At 36.1% G+C, this 21,305-nt stretch overlaps 1 protein-coding gene across 2 annotated transcripts in view; it reads left to right on the top strand.

Annotated features, from left to right (window-relative positions):
• LOC100487726 (CD109 antigen) overlaps positions 1-5,342 on the top strand; it is a 47,277-nt gene extending 41,935 nt beyond the window's left edge. For both annotated transcript variants that reach the window (XM_031902628.1, XM_031902627.1), the window contains 3 exons: positions 981-1,131; positions 1,966-2,068; positions 3,468-5,342. In XM_031902628.1, coding sequence (XP_031758488.1) covers positions 981-1,131; positions 1,966-2,068; positions 3,468-3,670 — 457 coding nt within the window. In that variant the 3' untranslated portion in view covers positions 3,671-5,342. The remainder of the gene's footprint in view (positions 1-980; positions 1,132-1,965; positions 2,069-3,467) is intronic.
• Positions 5,343-21,305: the final 15,963 nt, after the last annotated feature.

The following is a 21,305-nucleotide window of genomic DNA, read 5'->3' as shown; positions in this document are numbered from 1 at the left end:
AAACTATACCCCCAGAATTAACACTTTAACCAACAGATAGTTTACATCATATTAAGTGGCCTATTAAAGAATCTTACCCAATGGGAGTACATCAGTCAGTATATATTGCCCTTTTAACATCTTTTCCCCTGAGCCACCATTTTGTGATGGGCGGTGTTCTCCTTCAGAGAACACCTGACCAGAAATACTCACAAATGAGAGGTAATTTATGAACTCCGAGGCATGTGTCTCAATCTCATCTTATAAATCACATTCCCATTAATCGTACACATGCAACTGTACCTATATATACCTATATCAGCACTGTTGGCTGATATACTAGATATCCTGGATTTTTAGTAAATGTTTATTGTCTGCAATAGTTATACAGGTATATTAGTAAGCACAAACAAACCGCACTCACAGGAGTTGTATGTTTAATTCAATGTTTTGGCTTAGACTCAAGCCGTCTTCAGGACACACACAGTGGCTTGTTTGTGCTTACTAATTACATTATGTTAACCATGCACCCCGGCAGTACCTGGAGTTTTCTGTGTGCACCATTCCTGGACTTTAATTATGTATGTATATATATATATATGCATATAATAGAAAGAGTGCCGCACACACAGGGACTTGATACAAAAGAAAAAGTGTTTTTATTGAAATTTGGAATTTTTTCAATAAAAACACTTTTTCTTTTGTATCAAGTCCCTGTGAGTGCGGCACTCTTTCTATTATATTTTTGTTTTTGACCTGCACCAAAGGCATTTGGACTTGTATAGGGTGTGCTCCTCCCTGTGTACTGTACATATATATATATATATATATATATATATATATATATATATATATATATATACATATATATTTACATATATATATATATATAAAATCCAGTTGATGATTACTTCACTAGTGTTACTGTTTTTAACTAATTATTTTCCTATATAATGAAATGAAAAATTATTTTAATTATTTTACATTCTGACTTGTTAAAGCTATCAGGGAACAGAGAATGAGGTTGGCATGGTACTTTTAGATGTCGGCTTTCTTAGTGGATTTAAATTACATCCAAGAGGAATACCTGAAAGTGGATTGTTAAAAATGGTGGAAACAAAAGCAGACAGAGTATATCTCTACTTTGATTCGGTGAGTTATAAAATGGCACAATTCTGTGTTATGTCAATGAATGTAACATAAAGCAGGGATATATCAGATCCTATAGTTACATCCTGACATTCATCAGCACTGTTGGCTGATCAGCGAATGACTCTAACACTAAACCTAGTTTCTACAAGCATTTTAGTCACCTGATCTAACTCAGGAATCCTAATGATGGACATCAGTTTTTACTTATAGGGAAATTTACTGTGGGGTTGAGGGTAAGTGCCATTACCCAAGCAGCCCTTGCAAGTATGTCCTGCAGTTAATTTTGGTAAGAATACTGAGGGCATTCTACTAAACATTATATAATTCCACTAGGAACACTGATTTTGCATTATTTTATGGTGCATAAAATATATCGCTCTTATAAAAGTTAGTATTTGCAGACAGCCTCCCCTCCACCAGTTTTCCCCTCTGATCTGCTCTGTCTTCATTAACTGTTAAGAAAAAGCAGAGTAGTATAGCAGGGTACAAGGCAATGCCATTTTGTGCCATTTAATGATCTCCTGTAAGTGATCGCTGAGGCTGAGAAATTTGTAGCTGAAGCCGATCCAAACTAGGGTTCAACTGATCAGTTGCTGATCACTTACAGGTGAACATTCAAGGGTGCAAGATGGTGCCCTTGAACCCTACTCTGCTTTTTTTAAAACAGGATAGGATTGGAGGGGGCAAACTGTTACAATTCAGGGTGTGGGGAGGACTGATCGCAAATACGTTTATGTGAGTCTTTCATATTCTACTTTAATTTGGTTGTGCTTATTTAATTTGGCTTGGTTTATAGGGGTAATGTGATTTATAACTTTTTTTTCTTTTTTTTAGATGACTACAAATTCAGTTTGTGTAACTGTTCCAGTGGTTCGGACTGCATTAGTGGCTGGTTCTCGAGAAGGAATAGTCACAATTACTGATTATTATAATCCAAGTGAGTATTAGTAATGGAAATGCTAATTAAAATTATGTTTAAGATGCAAAGAAAACAATTTTGTGTTATATTTGGTTGTCCTAAAGCAAAAGGGTGGGACAGTGCGGATGAGTGAAATGAGGACTTAGACAAAAGTCTTTAAAATGTCTCACCCTGGGTGTGCAATGCAGAATCCGAATAAAGACAAAAGGGCTCATTTATTAACACAACTGCAGTTGCAGTCATGCTAAACGCACGCATTCATTGCATGAATTGACACCATTGTGCCGGCATGAACCCTGAAACTATCACCACCTTAAAGATGGTGGTAAATCCAGAGTTTCCACTGCAGGATGCCTCACATTGCACACTTGAACCTAAAAAATTACACTTAAACATAATTTTGAGGTAGAGTGCCCAAAAATATCCCATCAACCCTGACTGTTATTGTGTCCAATTTATGTCAAAATGCAAGAAAAGGAGTGGACATGTTGACATATCAGGCACAACTGCATTGGAAGCAACTCCCCCTCAGGGATGCAAAGATGCAGGAATTATGGTGAATACATCACATTCTGGGTATAAAACATAGTGAATTGTGTCCAATATTGCACTTTGTCCACTACCCTTACATTCATAAACAAGCCCTAATATCTGGTGCAAGATAATACAGCCTAAAGCTCCTTGTTGATTGTATGGGAATAGTATGGGATTGTATGGGAATAGTCGCATTATGACAAGGGCTTAGTGAATCAAGGCAGTTTGGTAACTTGTCATTAATAGAATACGTACTGTACATATATATCACTGATAACTTTTAGCAAGCACTTCTTTCTGCTTCAAAAACAATTTTTAAGCTCAATGGAAGATTGAATTGCTTGGGCAAAATGCTGAATGCTACATTAATGCATCAAGGGGGTTCACCTTGTACAGGGCAACAGTCATCTGGTCATACATTATTTGGATGGGTAGTCGAGTGAACAGATCTTTGCCTAATTTGCCACCCATATGTTGGCCAAATCATGCTAATCTGATAATTAAGTGCTCTGGCTAATACCTAAATAAGATGAGGGCCCTGTGCTGATCTAGCAACTGTGGAATGTATCCATAGTCTGAAGTGATCCTTAGCCAATGGAGTTTTCTGCCTGCCCAACCAGTATCTGATTGTGTGCATTGCTTGGCACCCATATTCAGGCCAAGACAGCTATAGTCAGCAGTCAATATATGCCTGCATATTGGCACCTACAGTCTAATGTCCTGTACAACTACAGACTGCAGTAAGTCACTCTGCTTCTATAGCTAATAAAATGAAATGGGATATTACTATAAAATATCCTGAAGTTAAATGTGATATCCTGCACACTTCCAATATTTTAAGTTCTACAACAGCATGTTAAACACCTTTTTGTCTTTATTGCAGCAAACTCTGCAACAAGAACATACAATTCAGAGACAATGAAAAACCTCTCCATTTGCGACTTCTGTGGATCTAACTGCATTCTCTGCCAGTCTAATGTGTTTGTTAAGGCTCAGAGCAGCAGTGCAACTTCACCCACACTCACCCAGTTTTGGGTCAGCTTTTTCTGTGTTTGCAGCCTTTTGCAGCAGAAAATGCTTTTATAAATACATTAGACATCTGAAGGACAGAAGTATTTATAAAGACCTGATGGAAATGAACTAATCCTGATATTGTTGCCTGATCAGCTGTATTAATCAACATAAGGAAAATGTTTATCATAATCAGAAAATGATATAGGGATATAATATAAGCTTTTCCATAACCATGCCCTGAAAAGGCAATAAGGTTATTTAGAAGGAACCTTTTCATAATAGATATATATTTTAGACTGTATATATTTAAAGACTGTATTAGCATCTGTGTGGGTACATGGTATAATTTTAAATATATGTACTTTATAGAATTGCAGAGGATATTAAATGAAATACAGTTCAAGGTCTTGAAAAAAATGCTACCTGAAAGGAATTAAGACTTATTGACAATTATTTTTTACGGTAATAAACATAAAAGGTCATTTGTGCAGCCCCATGCTAACACGCCTTTCCCCTTCCCACACCTCACGAATACTGAATGCAGGCAACAATGTGTTTACCGGGGTGGCTGGAGATCCCTGTGCTTCCAAAGGGCAGTCCTTTAAAGCAGGAAGGCAGTGTGCAAAGTGCACATAAATGTCTTTATAGCACTTAGCACATTGCCTTTCCACACGGAAATGAACCCATACTGCTGGTAGACATAGTGCCACAGTGATACACAAAATAGTTCAGACAAGGGCATAATAATTTAAAGGCCCATCAATATTTTAAAGTACAGGACATGAAGTTTTCCCTGCTTCTGGTTTTCCTGTGTATTTTGTTCTAGTTCATTGTAGGTACTGGACAAATTCAACAGTTGAAAAAACCTGCTATGGCATTTCTTCCTTGGGCTCATAAAATAAAATACATTGTTGCCATGGTTTGGCTTTATATGCAAAAAGTGCCTTTATATCTGTATCAGTACATTCAGCACATTTATCGTTTTCAGGGGCTTACTTCATACGACAACAACTAGGTACAAACATACATGTAGGCCAAAATTTCATACACTAAGCTATTGGACAGAATTTTGTATGCCATCACCAAAACACAAAGCAAATGTCCTATCCTGTACTGCAGATAGAGGACCAAGTAACACGTAACACTGACCAGGTGTAAAGTTTCCTTCCCTCACTGCACCCATGCATAATAAATGTGTGTGTATCAATAACTGGGAATATATGAGAGTTATGCGATATAAATATACATGCGTACCCTGCCACGTCACACCCATTTTGTTGCAAGCACCATTCCAAATAATTTGCAAATAGTGTGAAATGTTGTGCCTAACTTGTAAAAAATACACTGTAGTCCTATGAGAGGCTTCATTGTGAAACAAGACAGTATGGATTAAGCAATTTTTTTTCATTTTGCCTCTTTAAATAAATAAGACCATGGCCTTTGACTTTAATAACACCTGTGATGTTCTTGAATGTGATGGGGATTATAAACTCTGTGAAACAGGGCTCTCTTTACCTCCTAGATCAAACAGTATTTGCAAGTAATTTGTATGCTTGGCAAGTGCATAATGCTATATACAGCACTTTGAAATATGTTGTTGATATATGGATATGTACTAATAATAGAAACGTATTTTTTAACACAGATTTCTGTAATGGCAAGTGTCATGGCCATATGTATACTGTATAAATATACATTTTCAACTTAAAAATGTTTTATATTAAAGGTTTTAATGTGTATATCATTTTGGATTTTGGTAATGATTTCAAGCTATTCTTATTTTGATTACTTGTAAAGTAGACCAAAGAATTACATAGGTTTCGTATATACAGTATGCAGATGTGACTGTATTCTTTTTCTGAATCTGAATAATTGAGGTTATATTGGCAGTAAATTATGTTCATTACCATAAGCAATTGTTCCAAGATACTATTTCTGCAATGCCAGTAATGCTCATATTTTCTCTACAAATGATCCAAATTGTCACTGCACGACTTATCACCTGCCCAACCACATCTGCTGCACTTCTGCAAGTCCCTGCTGGCTTCCAATACATTCTATTATAAAACTTAAGCTCCTGATCCTTACTAACAAAGCTCTCAGTAACAATGCTCCACCTTAGATTGTAAGCTCTTTCCCAGGATAATTTTCAACAACCGTTTATTTTCCTCCAGTAACCTTAGACTTTCCTCCTCTAGCAACCTCCTTACATGCACAGCTACAGAACTTCACCAGAATTTATCCGCAGGCTGAGAATCCATTCCATGTGGCACTGGCCTAAAGAGTGATACTGGGGAGGAGGATCTTATACAAATAGGCTCTTAATTAGGAGATACATAAATCAGAATCCCATGTTTGATGTGTATGCATGATATATATATACCAAAAAAGTTTCAAACAGCTGCTGCACATAAAGATCTTCATTATACAACAATTATTAAACCAATTTAAACATTTTCACTTACTGCAGTGTATTTAAATGTACTAAAGAACTAAATTGATCAGCCAACTACTGGAAATTGTTTTAAAAATTATTTTCCTCTCTCAAGCATGTCCTGCTGTCCTGATTTGCTACTGCACTTCAGTCCTGAATTTCTTTATTTGGCTTTCTGCATGGGCATTGCCCTGCCTGAGGGGATACACAGAAACTTTTGGTGAAGTATTGGTGATGAGCAACGAAACTAGAATGTATCTCAAAAATATTTTTAAAGATGATTTAGAAAAATGTTTTTACTGGCACTGGGTTGTTCAAATTTTGCACAATTGTCTGAAGGTGAACATCCCCTTTAATTTGTATGAGATTCAAATTTTGGCCAATGTAATTTTCCCAACAAATTAAAATGAAATACTAAAGATCTATCTGTATTTTAACTTAGCATTCTGTTTGTTAATTTAAATGGACACAACCAATAGCAATTTATCAATACCAACATAATAAGTTTTTATTCATTATAGTAAAGTTAATTAATAATTATCATCATTATTAAAAACTAAACTGTTTGTAATTTGAGGTCCAAATAAAATATTGGCTTCTATTTCTGGAAACAAGTAGTTAGGGTTCCAAAGTATATCTTGTAATTGGGAAAGAAGATTCCTTATAGATCCAAAAGTCCATGAGAGTCCATATCCTGTTGTCCAATATATATTGGTTTTAGTTCTAAATTTTTAGTTTTCAAATTCATTGAATATCCATTCTTTAAGAATAAAATAATGACAGTAAATAACTTATTAAAAGAAAAACAGGATTAGCTTATACAAATTAAGTTAAACTTCTTTTTTTAGTTAATGTACAGATTTCTGCAATGCAATTAAATGTCGGTAAAAATGTATGTCCTATAGAATGCGCATGCCCAGACTGAACATTAGCCTTATTTCTCTACAAGTAAATGTGAACACAGATATTATGTGAATAAAATGAGAAAGACTTGCTTTCTGGTGTTTTTTCCCCTCAGGACAATAATATTTACTCACTTCTGTTCATCCTGGTGTCTTCTACTCCCCTTTTGAAAAAGGTTCTCCTCATTCATCAATTCAGGCATCTTCAGTTGTTTTGGGATGAACAGGATGCACCTCTCTGCACATTAGAAAAACGGGTTAAATGATTTAATCTGTTGTTCTGCCAGACATATTTCTAATCTAATTGGTACTGCATTTGACTAGTTCAAAATGCTATGAAAACTGAGTTTCTCATAATTTTTATTAATGTTGTATTAACAATATTCTCGCACAAATCCTAATTACTAAATCTAATTCTCTCTCTTTTTTCCATTACTACCTGCACTACAACCCAGTACTGTAGCAATGTACTGCACAATAACATTTGCATTATTTCATGATTAAAAACTTAAATATAAATTAAAAATATGATACAGTAGAACCCCCATTTTAAGTTTTTCAAGGGACCAGAAAAAAATGGTGCAAAATCTGGGAAAATGTAAAATCAGGGAAGTTTATTATGTGTTATATATTAGTGGGACCACAAAATTATGGTGTAAAATGCAGGAAAACTTACAATCAGGGGATGTAAAATTGAGGTTTCACTGTATAATGATTTGGATTCAGAAACTTCACCTGTCTGGTTCTCACGACTGTTGCTGAGAAATATTTTGCACTGCATTAGCACATGATAATAAGAAATAGAAAAATAGGTCCTCTCGCAATAGAGCTTTGTCTTCCTTGTCAACACAGGTGTCTTCAGCTTGTTCAAGATACACCTCTGGCACTTTACTGTGTGTTAGAAAAAAGTAATAAGTTGCAATATTAAAAACATTTCATTACATTTAATGCATCGGGCTATAGAGCTTAGCAAACTCTCTCATATTTCTATAAATTGCAGTAGGGGATACATTATAGGTCTGTAGTTGGGAATCTGATTAGCTATTATCCTGGCTTATCCTTTCCTGGGTGAGCTTTAGCCTATAGTATAAACCCATGTAAATGGGACAAGCCCATGTAAATGGGACTTTTCTAGGAGCCTTAAGGAATTTCTTCCCAGAATCCTGTTATGACTTATATATATATATATATATAAACACATATATTACTTGACATCACTTTGTGGAAGTGTATGACACTGCTACCAATAATGTTTAAATTAATTTCTTATACATTTTAATTTCAAAATCATATAAAGATTTGGGCTTTAGAGTTACAGATACAATGATACAAAGTCCTGAAATCTGAATCAATAAGTGATATAATGAGTTGGATATAGAGTTTGGCAAACTCACCTCTTGGGTTCTAGCAAAGGAACACTTTGTAGCTCACTTTGCAAAGTAAGTTCATCACTACAAGTGTCTTCATTTGGTTCAATCTGCAGAATTTGCACTTCACTGTGGATTAGAAAAAGTGTTAATTTCTTTTTATTTACTTTAATCTGGGCCTGTGTAGAATACATTATATTTGGTTCTGCATTGAAAGATGCATTTACAGAATTGATTTACAGTATCTTCTAAAATAATGACTTTTGTGTTTCCTATACATTTTGTCTCAATTTAACCTAGTCTTTATGTGACCTTGTTTGTTTTGATTTGATGTTTCCTGGCACCTCTAAGCCTACCTACATGCCCACTTGTAACTTTGGCCCTGACCTGATTACCGATTGCATGATAACAATTATGTATGCAATGTTTTTATAGCCATGTACCCATTTTATTCTTTATGTTGTATTATCCCTATCCTAGCACAAAAGCCTATTTATAAAGTTAGGTCATAGATAATAAACATGTCTTTTATCTTTTTCCCTTAATTTGTATACAGGAACTCACTGCCCTGCCTTAAGCATAAATAATACAAATTATATTTATTGTTACAAAACATTCAAATGCATGTTGATGTAGAGAGCTTGAGTGTAGCATACTTACATTTTTGGGTCATAAGTAGTTGGGGACTCATTACATACGTCCTTTAACTGCTTCAAGAAGACTTCAGTATATTGAGCAGTGTCTTCCTCATCACTTATAATCTCTTCAATCATCATAGTGCGCTGTACCCTGTTTAAATGATAAAGTGTGTCATGCAAAAGTATTTTATTTGGCTTTGTGCAGAATTTAATCATTTAAATAACCAACAAACTGCAAGTTATCCATAATCATAATCCCTTTCTCTCCTCTGCCCTTGCTACCTCCTTATTGGTTAGTTTGACTCATCCCAAGATGAAATTTGAGATTTATTTTTTGCTATTAAATACTACATTATCGCAATCAAATATTTGACATGGGTTCTGCAACCTATGCATAACAAACTCACTTTTTGCGTTTCTGATTCCCAGAAGGCTTTTTAAATGATGCCTTAATCTGTTCCAGAAAGCTTAAAGCACTGGGTGGCAGACAAACCTCACTTCCAGGTTTTGGAAGGCTTTCTTTACTAGGAGCTGTTTCCGTTTCTGCCTTTTCACTCTTCTCTATCCTGTACAAACAGAAACATACACAAATTATTAGCCTTTTAGATTACATACTCATTTATAAAGTTGGTTGACAGTTCAAAAATAGAGTACCCTGAATTTGTGTAAAGCTGAAACAGAAGGGGAGGCCTAATAATCAATACTGGGATTTATGGATTGTAGAGTTTACTTTTAATTCAAGTAAAACTTGAAGGGTCTTTCGACTCTCAAAAGCAATAGAAAATTGCAGTGATAAGTTATGCTACACTAGTTTTTAGGTCATAAATATTAGACTAGGTTTTGCATAGCCATCTCCCTTGTTTATCTGTCTTGATTACCAAAATTTAGCTCCCAGAAGCTACATTAACTGAAACCCATAACAACTGCTGATGGCCTTACAGCAAAACAGGAGCCCCCAATAAAATCATGAATGAAACTTCTGTATATTCCTTTCTATTTAAATGATGTAATACTTAGGCATAAAGCCTAGCCAACTCACCTCTCAGGTTCTGAGGGTTCTGAAGTCTGCAGTGGGATAGAAGTAGTTTCCATCTCAATCTGCAGTGGAGGAGCATCTTCCTCCTTACTATCAGTCTCTTCTATTCGTTCATAGTGCACCGAACTATAAATGATAACAATTGTTAAACTTTTAACGTTTATCTAATCTTTTTAATAGTTTTTAATACAGTAATAATTTCTGATACATTAGTTTGTGGATCTTTAAAATGAAACAAGGTTTTGCATATGCATCTCCTGTGTTTGTCATATTTGACAAAGCAGGAAAATATTGCATAAGGGATACATATAAAGTGGCTAATTTAGTATATTATTTAGTATATAACTTTAATCTCATGCTGTCTGAAGATAAAATATTGTTATTGCAGGGATTCTAACAGTTTTAACATTACCAAAACAAACCAGAGTAGATGTATGCTACTCTGATACACATCTTTTTATCATTAAAATTAGGGACATCTGTGTTAGTGAAATGATGTTGGTATATAAAGTTTGGAAATTGTTATACTTACATTTTGAGATTATTAGCAGTTGGTGACTTGTTTTGTAATGCCATCAACTGCTGCATCAAGCCTTCTGTGTCTTCCTTATTATTTATAATCTCTTCAAGCTTGATAGAATGTTGTACCCTATACAAAACAATCCAAGGTTATACAAACACATTGACACACCTAAACAGCAAGCAAAGTACAGCTACAATGGGAATTTCTACCCCTTACATATGTATTCATTTGTTATAACACCCCGCTTTACAGTTTATTTTGTCTAATTTCTACTCATCCCACAATAAAATTCAAGATCTAGGGGCACATTTACTAATCCATGAACGTCCGAAAAGCGTCTGAATTTTCTGTTTTCGTAATGATCGGTATTTTGCGATTTTTTTTTGTAAATTGTCGCGACTTTTTCGTAGCCATTACGACTTGCGCGAATTGTCGCGACTTTTTCGTAGCCGTCGCGCCGAGTACGAAAGTTTCGGATTCATTCAAGCTTCAGTATCATGACTTTCCTTGGGCCAGGTTGGAGCTGCAGAGTGCCATTGAGTCCTATGGGAGGCTTCCAAAATCATGCAAAGTCTGAAAGGTTTGCCCGCCGTTTACGAGCGCTCAATACGAAAAAGTCGCGACAATATACGAGCAAATTGTAACGGCTACGAAAAAGTTGCGACAATTCGCGCAAGTCATAATGGCTACGAAAAAGTCGCGATAATTTACGAAAAAGTTGTAACCGCGACGAAAAAAACACAAAAAATACGAAAAAGTCGCAAAATGTTCGTTTCCAATCCGAATTTTTCCCATTCGGATTTGTGGATTAGTAAATGTTTGCTATAAATTGAATACATGAGCTATGCAACTTATGTATAGTAAACTCACTTTTTATGTTTCTGATTCTTAGAAGGTATTTTATTTAAGGGTGTTATAGATTGCAGAAAGCTGAAAGTGGTGGCTGGTGATAAAGTGCCACTTTCAGGTTCTTGAAGATTTTCTATTTGACCTTTGCTTTCCTCTGTAATTTCTCTCAGCTTTCTCCTGTAGAAACAAAAAACATCATATTATCTTTAGCCTTTTGTTTTGTGACATGCATATCACAGTTGAAAAGTTAATTGGCAGTTATAAATATAGTACTAGTATGGCGTAGCAAATAATAATTGTATTTAAAGCGTTGTATAATATAGTGTAATAGCAATATAAGAAGTAAGTTGCATAGATTTTTTACGTTTAGCAATTTGTGGCTGCCATCGAATTACCACAACCATACGCCCAGTTGTAGATTTTGGTTGGTGCTTATGGCTAGTCATTGCTGTTGTAAAAGTTGGGTTTCTAAAGAAAAGTACACATTATATATAGTAAGCTAGGCCTGGGTACAAATGTTGGTACAAACCTATCAAGGCTTTTATCTGCTGCCACTGGTTTCTTCTTCTTCTTCTTAACTTTTTTCCATGCAGACCTAAAAAAAAACAAAGCAAGATAAATTGAATTGTAGTGCATGTGTATATTAGCGGCTATGTGGAAACATGATAGCTCTTGCTAATTAAAATTAGAGTACTGCCATTAGAGATAGAGAGAGAGAGAAAATAAATGTAATTTCTAGGTAAGGCTTAGCATTCTGACATTATTTAACTATATCTAAGTAAGGTATATATGCACAGATGGAAATTTGAAAAGATGCCATTTTCTTTATAATTAGCTAAGCCATTAAATGTAAATTTAGGAATAAATAAAATGCAAGCTGCTTAACTAGAGCAATAAAGTTACTAATGCTACAAACCTATCAGAGCTTGTAGCTTCTGTAAGTTTTTTCTCAGACTGAGCTATTTCTGGCGGATTCTCCACGTCAGTAACTGGTTGCTTCTTTCTCATCTTCTGCTTCAATTTTTTAAACAGACACCTGAAGAAACTAAAGAAAAGAACAGTTTACTGAATTTAGGGTGGCACGCTCTGCAAGCGATAGAGACCACAAAATGCAATCTATTGTTTTTAAATCAAAGCAGGTATTGTAAAATTGTTTTTATTATAGTTCTGCCTAGTGGGCATTATTGTACTGAAATGTTTGGATAAGAATTGCAATAGATAAGTAAATTTATTTTTAAATGTATTCCTAAATAAGGGCTATATCTACATAAACAGAAATCTAAAAAAAGCAGTTAGGCCTATAAATATAAATGAAAAGTTAGTTGAGCTTTACAAACCTATCAGAGTTTTCAGGTGTTGGAGAATCTTTCTCTGACTGTGCTGTCACTGGTGGGTTTTCTATGTCATTAGCTGGATGCTTTTTCTGCATAATCTTTACATACACTAACCTACAGAGACAAAATAATAATTATAATAATTAAAATAAAGTTTATTTTGGTTCCTGTTTCTAATAAAATATATTTCCCAAGTAAAGTAGTAGCTTACCATGCAATAGCCCCAAGCACAGGAAATAACAGCATCGACAATGTAACAATTACTGGAATAATATATTTCAGATCATTCTTGCTTCCATTTACACTATCATTCTGCTGAATTGTAAGCTTGTTCATTTCTGTTTCAGAATGATTCTTGCGGTTCTTGATTGCTTCTTTATATATTTCTGCAAAAATAATGATAATTTAGTACAGACCTACTTGACTGGACATATTTGGTTCAATTGCTTAATAATTGGTAAAAACAATAATGAAAGTCAGTGTTAATGTTAAAAGGTAAAAAATTAGTATAAAGCAAAACAATACAACCACTGCTTGCTTTTTGTTATTTATGTATTAGATATTATATAGCTCCTATAACCCTGTGTGGTATTAAACTGGTCCATAGAACAAGTTAGGATGTAGGCGACCCTGTCAATTCTAGTTTATATAATAATATTTGTCACTATTTTGACTGTAAGGTTGCATAACCACCTCTGTGTCATTTTAAAATATTGACAAAGTATGATAAAGAGTGGCGTAACTATGATATTAAGTCTAACTAAATGTATTTGTGCTCACAATAACGCCAAATGATGTGTAAAAATGTTTCTTTAATTTTCACGGAAGTTTTGTGAAACAATTTGCCAATGGTGAAATCGGAAATTCACTGCGAATCCATGCCTGCCGAAAAAATTTGCTCATAACTAATTAAATTAAAATACACACAGCAAACACAAGTCATGCTTATTGAGCTTATGTTTAAAGTAATTTTAGGTGTCTTTCACTGATATAAAAAGACTACAATTGTCTATAAGATGTTCTAACTATTGGTAAGACTAGTTGCCAGAAATCAGGACTTTGAATTCAGATTCTCAATTACCTGATGTAGATGCGCAAAAAAGTCCAAAGATAATCCACAAAGCAAAATAGGTGAAATTCATTCTTGAGTTCTGCAATAGAAAGATATAGAATAAAGAATTTCTGTAAAAATAAATGTACATTTTTATCACCTAATGGATACTAACATAATATACAGGGCTCCATTTATTATCCTTCATTTGTGAGCGTTATAGTTATTCATAAAAATATAACAATGTTTTCCTATTTAACCATTTTACCTACTATTCCAAGTTAAAAAAATGATATTGAATGCTTTCTCTTTGCATGCAAATTGCATTGGAAATTATTTTCTTTGGATGTTAGTATATACTTATTAATTAAACAATATATATGGTGAAGAAAGCTATAATGGAAGCAATGTATCTTTACTATAGACTTGCATAAGAGCCAAAGCAACAAAAGATTAATGGTGAATGAGAAGTGCCATACTGTGTAAGTAAAACATAAGTATAATTAAGTAAACAATGCTGAGCCTTCCTTTGTTTTTTCCGCAGGGCTGCAGGAACCAGTTAAATGAAATACTCTATATAGTGATTTTATGCACATATCTTATGTTTTACTTATCCCATAAAGATAAAATGCCATAACATTGAAGGCTGAGTCTTACATAGAAAACAAATCAGTGTATAACTGATGGGCTCATCAATAAGTGTTTTGTTAGGGAGGCAGCACTAGTTGACTAACTATAATTACAAAATCTTTTCTTATAGTTCAGAGGAGAAATTGCTGGAACAAAAAGATTTGTACTGTGTTAGCAGCAGCAGCAAATGCAGGGAAAGGCAATTTCTGGCTTAATATTTTGCTACCAGTGACAGCATTCAACACACTCACAGTTATGCAGGGATACTTTTAATATTTTCTGGACAGCGCAGTCACTTTCAGATCATGTGGCTCAACATGTATAAAAAAACAGAAAATAAGACAAAAAGGATGCACACTTACAACTGCTGCGGTGTACCAAAAGTACATCAAAGTGTTTATTGCCTTCTCCTATTCATTTTGCAGTCTCATATTGAAACCGCAGCCAGGTTGCTAGGGTAAACTGTACCCTAGTAACCAAATAGCTGCAGAAATTCTGAAAAATGTAAAAACCATAAAAAGGAAAAAAATTAAAACCAATTAGAAATTTAGAAAATTAATGTCTACGTCATACTTAAAGTAGGCGGACAACCCCTTTAAGGGCTATAAAGCATGGGGTATTTTGTGTGCTTAATCTCCTCCAAAGTGGGTTACTAAGGGGTATATTTATCATGCTGTGTAAAAAGTGGAGTAAAACATTACCGGTGATGTTGCTCATAGCAGCCAATCAGATGCTTTGATTTGGTTTTCTAACCGTTGAAATCTAATTGCTGATTGGTTGGCCTGGGCAACATCACCAGAAATGCTTCACTCCACTTTTTACACAGCATTATAAATATACCCTTTAATGTCCTGTATGTTATAGCCTTTAAAATGGATTTATGGAGTCATTCATAATCCCAAGTGCACTGTGAAAAGTGCAATTTTGGATGCAATTCACCATGTTTTTCACCTCCAATGCAGCATTTTCCTCACATTTCCAGCATTATTGCTAATAAATGCAGAGTTGCAGCCACTGCAATCATGGGCAACGCAACAAAAAGGATGAAATTGCATTTGCGCTTTGGTGCAAGTTGTATTGAGTATTTTCAACGTAAAGGTTGTGTTACTTCCAGAGCTCATTCAAACACAGTTTGCATATGATTTGCTGGGCACAAGTCTGGTGCAATGCACTCTGGGAAGCCGGGAGCTATCAGGCCTAGGGTGGTGGTACCTCTAAGGTCCCTCAAGTCTAATAGGAGCACTTGCACACAAAGTCAAGAAAGATGTTATTTTCAGTTAAGTGTATTAGTTAAGTGCAGCATGTTTGGTGCAGGTATCGAGTTAAATCAATATGGACTCTCTGCAGCTGCAGGTACCTTCATAAATGACCCGAAGTTGTTATTATGTTGGGTTGGAAAACCCCACAGACTGTTCTTTTACTTCAACCGTTTTTTCCTCTTCTTCTTAGTGCCCCCCATTTTCTAAACGCTACTCCTCCTACAGTTTTAGGGGTACAACACCCAAACTCTCCACACTTCTTCGCCCTATAGCGGAGCAGGTTGTTTGCACTTTTCTAAGCGATCCCGTCCCCCGTCTTTTTGGTGGCACCGCTCTGAACCCCCCAATTTTCCCATTGACTTTGACAGAGAAGATTTTGAACTGCTGCCACACTTACAGCTTTGAAGCTTCACTCCCCAAACTTGAATAACATAATCAAGTCACCCCGAATGAAACAGCGACATTTGTTGGACGACCCAAAGTGGGAGGGGCCAACAACAGCCAATCAAATTTCACCCTTTGACTTTAATGGGGAATTTGAACCTGCTGCCAACCTTACATCTTTGAGGCTACACTCCTCAAACTTCAATCACATAGTCATGGGGTCAGCCTGAATGAAAATATGATAATTGTTGGATGCCCAAAAGTGGGCGGAGCTGTGAACAGCCAACCTATTGACTTGGCGGAAATTTAACCTGCTGCCATTCTCACAGTAATAACACCAGCCTCACCAAACTTTGCAGAGTTAGGCACCAAGTAACTGCAGTTCAAAGTTAGAAAAAGTGGGCGGAGCCACCAACAGCCAATCAGATTTTACTTATTGACTTTCAATGGGGAAATTCAACCTGCTGCTATTATCACAGTATTAACACCAGGGTTCCAAAATTTTAAACTGCAGTTTTAGTTTTTAAAAGTGGGCGGAGCCACCACCAGCCAATCAGATTTCACCTATTGAATTTATTGGTTTGATGCCAGGGTTTCCAAACTTTGCAGTCAGTCAAATTTTATCTATTAATGGGGAAATTTAACCTGCTGCCATTCTCACAGTATTAACACCAGGGTCACAAGGGGTCTGCATTTTTAGGTTTTAAAAAGTGGGTGAGCCACCAACAGCCAATCAGACTTCACCTATTGAATTTTTTTGGTTCAAATTTAAAATGCTGCCTTTCTTACACTATTTATGTAAGTGTTCCAAAACTTTGCATAGTCATCACTAGCTGACTACGTATTCAGGGTTAGAAAAAGTGGGTGGGGCCACCAACAGCCAATCACATATTAGCTATTTACTTTCAATGGTGAAGTGTAAAATGCTGTCAGTCTCACAATTTTTATGCCTGAGTCCCCAAACTTTGCAAAGTTGGTTACTGGGGGACTGCAGTCCAAAAATAGGAAAAGTGGGTTGGGCCACTAACAGCCAATCAGATTTCATCCATTGAATTTTATTGGCTTAAATTTAAAAAGCTGCCATTCTCACACTATTTATGCCAGGGTGCCCACTGTTTGTCACTGGGCGACTTGAACTCAAGGTTAGAAAAAGTGGGCACACCCACCGACCACCAATCATGATTTACCTCTTGACTTTTATTGGTTTAAATTTTAACTGCTGCGATTCTTTAACTATTAATCCTAGGGTCCCTAAACTTTGCAGAGTCACTGGGTAACTGCAGTTCCAGGTTAGAGCTACCAACCGCCAATCAGATGTCACCCGTTGACTTTCAGTGGGGAAATTTAAATTGCTGCCATTTAGACACTATTAAAACCAGGGTCCCCAAACTTTGCACAGTGATTTTTTACTATATAACTGTGGTCCAAGGTTAGAAAAAGTGGGCGGGCCAACAACAGCCAATCAGATTTCATTCAGTGACTTCATGTTTTTCAAACCAACATGAAGTTTGTTCTCAGACTTCCCTTTCTAGTCTGACTGCCTGCAGTTTGTGCGCTCTACCTGAGACTTATACAAATGCAAAGTTATTACTACAAAACATGTCATACTCGTTTTTTAAGAAAATTTGCAGATGTTTTGGCAAATTTGGGAGGAATTGGCAAATGTAAATCAAATTTCCTACTATACCAAGTGGCATCACCATTATTGATGCATGTACTGCTTACAATATGTTAAAAATATTAATAGGTAAAAATAATTGTAAACCCAGCTTACTTTCTTACCATTGACACAGAGCTTGTGCAAGGTATATATCAAGACCAAGGCTGTGTTAAAGTAGAAGAAGAGTCTAAATCACTGGGGGTGCCAAGTGTTAGGCGCACAGGCCCGGAGTATCTAGTAAGTGATTACAATTACTTGGGATGCCTAATATTTGGCACCCCTCCAGTTAGTTAGAGTTTTTTTTACATTAACAAAATATAGGGACAAGTTTGAAATGTGAGGCATAAAAAAAAACAAAGACCCTGCATGGTTCGTTTAGCCATGCCATACAGCATGCACATTTTATTTGTGGCAGATAATAGAGATATGTAGTAAGCAGGTTGTAGTATGCAAAAACCCTGCACTGAAAATTAGTTGTATGATTCTATTACTGTATATACTCTAGTATAAGCCGAGTTTTTCAGCACCAAAAATGTGCATAACTAGATTTTTTTAGTGTTGTCCCCTGCCGGCGGTTCCTGCTCCAGCCGCCCGCGCCAACCACAAAGACTGCCTGTTTGCGCTCTTCTGCGCACCCCAGTAGTGCCTGGGGCGGAAGTGACGTCACGCTCCCCTGCGGCCAGCTGGGATTCAAAATACCCGTGTCCCGCAGTTCCAGTAACCTCAGCTGTCGGTCACCACACTGCCCGCCTCTGATCGTGGTGATTATAAGGTGCGCTACATTGGTAATAGGGACACGATCGTCACTTGCTCTCCCTCTTTTACCTAAATAAAAACCTGCAAACCCATACCCTGTAACACTCGGCATTACAGGAGGGTTGCAATTCAGCAATACAAGTTGTCTTCCTGAAACTCTGTTTCTTTCTTCTGAGTGTCCTATTAGGTCTTAACCTGCTTGGAGGTGTTACTGGCCACTTATATAGTGATGTCATCAGTCAGTTTATGGTGCTGTTTATTTACTTTGAAAGAGGCTATTAATTATAATTATTTATCGGTACCGTAATTTAAAGTTACACACATACAGTACAGTATAGAACAAAAAAAAAAAAAAAGAAACGTATTACCACCCTAGATTTATACTCGAGTCAATAAGTTTTTCCAGTTTTCTTAGGTAAAATTAGGTACCTCGGCTTATATTCGGATCGGCTTATACTCGAGTATATACAGTACTTGTATTTGATCTATTACATAATACAAATATCCACCCGCTTAAGGCAAATAAGTATCTTATGACAGAAATGGATTTAGATAATTGTTTTAATCCCAGAGAAGTCAGGAATACAACTATAGATACTTACTGAAGTGCACTGCATTAACCCTATTGATAATTACAGCATTCTGTTTATATAGTGCATAGGTCTGTACACACTAAATTCACATATATGCTCTAATTATGTATCTACAATTCATTGGATATAATGTGCGCATTTATGGGGGGTTCAGAAATAAAGGCAAGTTTGTAACAAAACACCCATGCATGAACTTTGGTACAAGCACAATAGTAGGAAACCTAGCAGCACAATGACGCACAGTGAAAGTGCACTGGCCCCTGTCTTAGCTACACAATATTTGACATCACTGTAACATTCAAATTTTAACATGTGATTCTAGGATTCTATTACTTCTCTTCCGCAAAAGGCACATCATTCACCCCTTACAGTTACTGCCTTCTAGCGTAACCCACAATATATATTATTCCTGCCCCAGCCAATGCCAAAAGCACATAATTGGCTAGTGTTTTCATAGGCGACTTTATCCTGCCATTGCCATAAAACTGAATAGCATGTGCATTTAGTGTAGCGAGAGGCATTCAAGGAAGGTGGCATTCAAGGAAGGTGGCATTCAAGTAATAGAATAAAACTGCTGTCCCTTTGAGGCCATGTGCAAGGGACCAAACTGCAACCTGCTGAGGACCGCAGTGGGGTACAGATGGATATCGCGCAGGTTAAAGCTGCTCCTGTGGGGCTGCTAAGGACAACATTAGATATCATAAATAGCCACCTTACGCATGCCAAATGGCTAAGAAGTGATTTTTATTAGTAATAAAGCTAGGTCATTTATCTTGCTTAGTTGTGCTCATTTTTCTTTAAGTTTCCATCATTCATACTAAGTCAGTGGCTTACATGGTGTATAGGAAATATATGTGACATGTTGATGCCAACTCAGGTCAGGTCTGGATTCAGATTTACATAGGCCCTGGCATTCCAAACACAAAGGCCAAAATAACCCCACCAGCCCACAGAATACACAGATTGCCAGTTTGGGCCTGACTGTAGAAAAGTATATTTATTATGCCAGGCCATCAGATGGTGCTGAAATTAGTAGTTCAGGGCCCAAGATTGCATCAGCTTAAATTAGCCGACCACTTGTGTACTGAAAGGCCTATGTGCAACACACTATGAAGTATGTCATCAGAATATGTTACTTGGAATAAGTAACTTTAGGAAATGTAATGCACCTAAGCCTAACGTGCAGTACTCTTTAAAGAGAACTGTGTTTCCCTTTGATATATTGATGTGCAGTGTAGCACCTGTCTTGGAAAGCACTGTGTGCATAGCAATACCTACACTGAGCATTGTGTGCATAGTAATAACTACACAGAGCATTGTGTCAATAGCAGTACCTACATTGAATATTGTGTCCATAGTAATAACTACACTGAGCACTGCATAGGTGGAGGGTGACTTTTTTGTTTGGGGAGGCTAAAGATGGGCCATACACAGACTGACCTACAGCTAATGTGAGACTTAGTGGATTCGCTGCTGGTGTAAAAAATTAACCTCCCAACTACCTCTTGCCATTCCCACTGACTCCCAGGGATACTGTACAAAAGTGCGGGGGGTGCTTTTTTTTTACCCTAAAATGTTTAGGATGTAAAAGTATTCATACGCGCACTTCTGTTAGGGGATCTGCAAACATTTGTGTTTGTGATAAGTTAGCTTAAAGGGGTAGTTCGCATTCGAATTCACTTTTATTTTTAATGGTTTTTCAGTTATTTAGCTTTTTGTTCAGCAGCTCTCCATTTGGTATTTCAGCAGCTATCTGGTTGCTAGGGTCTTATTTACCCTAGCAACCAGGTAGTGGTTTAAACAAGAGATGGGAATATGAATAGTTAAGCGACCTACTTGGAAAAATAAGTAATACAAAATTATAATAATAATAAAATTGTAGCCTCACAGAGCAATATTTTTTGGCCCCCATTTGAAATTATAACACTGGCACTGATACACAGCACTGTCCTCACTGTAACTAACTAGAAATGAAAAAAACAATGACAAAAAAAAAAATAGTAAGTGCAAAAAACAACAACAAATATATATATATATATATATATTTATATATAATATAAATATATATATAATATAAACACACAATGAGCTTTTGCAGGGGAAAGAGTTAACTTTTTTTTACCCTCCATCTGTTAGGGTAGGTGATAGATTATAAATTATTATAGATGTCAGGTCAGGCAAAAAACTATTTAATGTCAGCTAGTGATTCTTTAGAACTGTATAGTACCTGTGGGATGAAATCTGCAGCAAAAGTTGAGAGTTGGTTCTTAGGTAAAGTTACAGCCTGCAGA

The sequence above is a fragment of the Xenopus tropicalis genome, chromosome 5 (genome assembly GCF_000004195.4).
Source record: "Xenopus tropicalis strain Nigerian chromosome 5, UCB_Xtro_10.0, whole genome shotgun sequence".
In the NCBI taxonomy this organism is placed as follows: Eukaryota; Metazoa; Chordata; class Amphibia; order Anura; family Pipidae; genus Xenopus; species Xenopus tropicalis.
The sequence above is the reverse complement of the archived record's forward strand: the minus strand, read 5'-3'. Positions and strand labels throughout refer to the sequence as shown.